At 35.5% G+C, this 5,180-nt stretch overlaps 1 gene segment (V, D, J or C); it reads right to left on the reverse strand.

Moving 5' to 3' along the window:
* Nucleotides 1-4,459: 4,459 nt before the first annotated feature.
* On the reverse strand, nucleotides 4,460-4,970 carry LOC120103441 (Ig heavy chain V region 23-like). The segment is given in 2 exon segments: nucleotides 4,460-4,788; nucleotides 4,869-4,970. Coding segments are annotated over 2 exon segments (375 nt in total).
* Between the last annotated feature and the right edge of the window lie 210 nt (nucleotides 4,971-5,180).

The raw sequence follows: 5,180 nt of genomic DNA on the forward strand, positions 1-5,180 counted from the left end.
TGGGGCATCAAGCCTCCACAGGATCAATATCATTGTACAAATTAATTTATATACTGAAAACAACCAGGCATTAAGGCATTCCCCAAAAGAAGAACCAATAAAAACACTAAGAACCACAGAGAGCTACAACATTGATAAATGTATATAAAGCAATACTAGCTTTATTAAAATAAACAAAAAAAGAAAGCAAAATGTCATGCCACCCACATCTCTCACTCCCAAATTCCTGACCTTCCCCTTCCTATAATCTATTTACACACACACACACACACACACACACACACACACACACACGGACGCACAAACACACACATACATGAACACACATACACATATACCCACATTACTTTGTTCAGTGTTTCATTTACATGATTTTAGGGCTGACAACTTGGTATCAGCATTTGAACACATTTACAAGGCATAAATATGATTATGAGCTAATCTATAGATATTTAGGTAACTCAACTCAGGCACAGGAAAAGAAAAATTCAAAAAAATAGACAGACATTTTACACAGATAGTTTATGAACAATACATGTGTATGTTCATAGATATGTAAAGACATTAAATCACTGAAATGCAAGATAAATACAAACTGCAATATCCATCACATACTTAGAAAAGCTTGGAAGAAAGAGGAAATGAAAAACGCTGAAGACAACACACAGATATGAACATATTTTTTGGTTTAAGTGTAATTACTTAGTCATGCTTAGTCATTACTTAGTCATGTAAATACTTAGTCATTGTTCAACAAAACAAAATACAGCATCATCATAATTCTCCCAGTCAACTTCTATGCTATGAATAAACTACACTGGCATGTGTCCATGAGAAGAAGATACCACCAGGTGCAAGAACTGTTTTTGATAGCAGAGTAGTAAGTCATTGTCTATTTGTACCATATTTTCTCCATCCATTCCTCTGTTGAACGGCATCTAAGTTCTTTTCGTTTTGTGGTTATTTTAAATAAGGCTGTCATGAATATAGGTGTTGTTAGAAGTCTGGCTATTTCATCAAAACCTTATTTAAACATAGAACTGAATATACCATTATATGGATTGATACTTTGATTTCTTAGGACATATTAAGATCTATCTGTACAAAGGTAAAAATAACTAATAAGTTCTAAAAAACACAAATACAACATTTGCTTTTAACTGGAAAAGAAAATCATTTGACAAACCTAATGCTAACCTTCATGTTTAGTGTCTGGTTTACAAAGATACTTCACTAATCATTAAACTTTATCATTCATTAAAATAAAGAAATTAAGAAGGGAACGAGATAGAAAGAATTGATCAGATTACATTAATAAAATAAAGCCATTTAGCTTATTTATTATTTAAAGCTAATATTGAACATGATGGTAATGAGTTATGTCAAGATGTGTCAGTGTTCTATATTTGGTCACTCTTTCCATAAAAAGCCCATAATAAAAATGAATTATAAAATTATTTTAATGTAATAGGTATAACATAAATTGGTTTTTCCAATATATAGAAAAATCTTTTTCCTGAACACATACCTTATAAACAAATTCTGTCTTTCATTTTATTTAGAGTAATTGAAAGCATCTGAATAAATTTCAAGTATGACAAATGCATTACTGCAATAATTTTTCCAATAAATTTTCCAAGCCCCCAAATGTTGGTGTAGGGTAAGACTGTAATGTATTTTTAAAGGGAATGTGGATGTGCTTTTTATGGTAGAAGTTCAAGCCATTAAATTGACATGCAAGAAGCTGCAGAACAATATATCTAAATAAAACTTATAATTAGAAACATAGAATATCAGTGTTCATGTCTTCAAAATTTCTCTCTTTCCAAGTAGAAATTTGTACCCCCATTACATTTTCTCATAGATTAGCATTTCTGTTCAGTTGTGACTTTCCAATGGAATGACTTCTGAAGTAGATAAAGCATTATAAGTTCCCAAGAACTTTCTATATGATAAATACTTCATGATGAGGCAATGTACTGTCTTTTTCTATGGCCATGTGCTCCCTCTGTTGTGCCTGAACACTCCTGGACAGAGATTTTTGTCTGAGCTAACACTGAAGTCTCCTCACTGTGTATATCTCTTGCACAGTAGTAAGTGGCAGTATTCTCAGCTCTCAGGATATTCATTTGAAGATAGAGGATATTTTGGGAATTCTCTCTGGAGATGGTGAACTGACTCTTCACAGATGGACTGTACTCTTTGTGTAACTATTAGCTTTGTTTCTAATAAAACTCAACTGCTCAGGTGCCTTCCCTGATGGCTGGAGGAAGGTGTATTCCCTGGAGGCTGGTAGAACCAGCTCACGTAGAAATCAGTGAAGGTGAATCCAGAAGCTGCACAGGAGAGTCTCAGAGAACCGCCAGGCTACACCAAGACTCCACCAGATTCCAGCAGCTTCACCTCACACTGGATACCTGCAATAGTAGAGAATCCTTGTCCGGAAAATGTCACACAGATCCACTGTCTATCTTACTTACATTCACTCACACACTCAGTATCTCTTTTTCCCCATAAATACCATTCCCCATAAACACAAGTGTTACAAGTAAAATTCAGATCAGTCAGAACTTCATGGTGAACAAACTATGTTTAGGGCTGACCACTGAATCTGAATACTGAAGGCTGAGGAAATCAGGACTAGGCCCCTATGCTAGATCTAGAGTCTTGACAGAATTTTATGAGATGTCCATAAAATTAAAAGAAGCCTACAGAATTTCAAATAGATTGGATTAGAAGAGAAATTCCTCTCCTCACATAACAGTAAAAAATCAAAATGTACATAAAATAAAGAATATTAAAAGCAGTAAGTTTAAAAGGTCAAGTGACATATAAAGAAAGACCTATCAAAATACATCAGACTTCTCACCAGAGACTATGAAAGCCAGTAGATACTCAGAAGATGGCATGAAAACACGAATGCCAGCCCATGTTACTATATCCAGCAAAATTCAATAACATAGATTGAGAAACCAAAATATTCCATGACAAAACCAAATTTATATAATATTTTCCATAAATCCAGCCTTACATAGGGTCTTAGATGGAAAGCTCCAACACAAGGAGGGAAACTAAACACATTTAAAAGCATGAATAAATCTTCTTGCCACAAACCTAAAAAAAGGAGAGCCAAACAAACATGATTCCATCTCTAACAGTAAAAATAACAGGAAACATAATCACTATACACTAATATCTGTTAACATCAATGGACATAATCCCCCAATAAAAATGCATAGAACAATAGACTTGATACTTAAAGAAGACCTAGAATATTGCAGCATGCAGGAAACACAACTCAGTGACAAAGATAGACACTATCTCAGATTAAGAGGCTGGAAAACAATTTTCCAAGCAAATGGTCCCAAGAAAGAAGCTGAAGTGGCCATTCTAATATCCAATAAAATCATCTTCCAACAAAAGTTTTCAAAAAATATAAGGAAGGACACTTCACATTCATCAAAGAAAAATCCACCATGATGAATACGCAATCCTAAATATCTATGCTATAAAGACAAAGGCCGCTGCATTCATACAAGAAAACTTACTAAAGCTAAAAGCACACAGTATACCTCACAGAATAATAGTGGAGAATCCAACACGCCATTCACAACAATGGACAGATCATGGAAACAGGAACTAAAAGAAACAGGGAAACTAACAAAAAATATGAACCAATTAAATTCAACAGATATCTATGGAACATTTAACCCTAAAACAAAAGAATATACCATCTTCCCAGTACCTCATAGTACCTTCTTAAAAATTGACTACATAATCGTCATAAAACAGGTCTCAACAGTTACATGATGTTTGAAATAATCCCAGGCATCTTATCAGTTCACCAGGGTCTAAGGCTGATCTTCAATAATAACGAAAGTCAAAGAATGCCCACATATACATGGAAGTTGATCAACTCTCTATTCATTGACAAATGGTTTAAGAAAGAAATAAAGAAAAAATAAAGACTTTTCATAGAATTTAATGAAAATGAAGGAAAAAGTACTTATGGGACACAATGAAAGCAGTGCTAAGAGGAAAACTCATAGCTCTGAGTGCCTCCAAAAAGTAACTGGAGAGAGCACATACTAGTAGCTTGTCAGCACAACCAAAATTCTAGAACAAAAAGAAGCAATACAGGCAGGATATAATCAAATTTAGGGCTGATATCAACCAAGTAGAAACAAAAAGGAGTATGCAAAGAATCATCCAATCTATAACCTGGTTCTTTGAAAAAAATGAACAAGCAAGATAAATCCTTAACCAGATCAACCAGACACTTCTTTAATTATATCACCACAGATGTCCTTTTGGAAAGTTGAAAAATAACATATAGCACTGTGAGGAGGAGGCAGACACAGGAACACTCAGAATGACTACGAGCAAATCTTCATGATAATTTTGTCTTTCATTTACTGTCCCAGATAAGTTCCTTGCTCCTCTGGGGTTTCTGAAACACTCAGGATGTGATTGCAACACTGTGTCTAGTACAAAAATAGGTTGCGGTGTCTTCAGATGTCAGGCTGCTGAGTTGCATGTAGGCTGTGTTGGACGATTTATCTGCAGTCAGTGTGGCCTTGCTTTTGAACTTCTCTGCATATACAGTATTACCATTTGCAGGATTAATCCGTCCTATCCATACCAGGCCCTGTTCAGGCCTCTGCTTCACCCAGTGCATATAGTAATCTGTAAAGGTGTAGCCAGAAGCCTTGCAAGAAATCTTGACTGAGGACCCAGGTCTCACAAGCTCAGCGCCTGACTGCTGCAGCAGGACTTCAGAGTTGACCCCTGTAGAAAGAAATGCAAAGTGATTGGAACTGTCACCCGAGTGTAGGGTACCTCAAGTTTAGGACATGGGAGCCACTTACCTGTAGCTAGTACCATCAAGATGAGGATGATCCAGCTGCTTTTCATGATAATGACCTTGTGATTCAGTGACTGTAGAGAAAACAGTGTTCATATGCTATTGTTTGGTGTAGATATCCCTGTATTTATGATAATGGATTCACATGGTTTACATATTCATGAGGTAGGGTCTTTCTTACATAAGGACGTTCCAGCAAGAGAAGAAGGAAGTAGAGTGTGCCTGGGTAAGGCAACAGGATGCTAGGGTTCAAATCCTGATTCTATCTCAGAAATTTTTTTTTCTGAGATATATGCAGACCATTTAGATATCAAAG

The sequence above is a fragment of the Rattus norvegicus genome, chromosome 6 (genome assembly GCF_036323735.1).
Source record: "Rattus norvegicus strain BN/NHsdMcwi chromosome 6, GRCr8, whole genome shotgun sequence".
NCBI classification, from domain to species: Eukaryota; Metazoa; Chordata; class Mammalia; order Rodentia; family Muridae; genus Rattus; species Rattus norvegicus.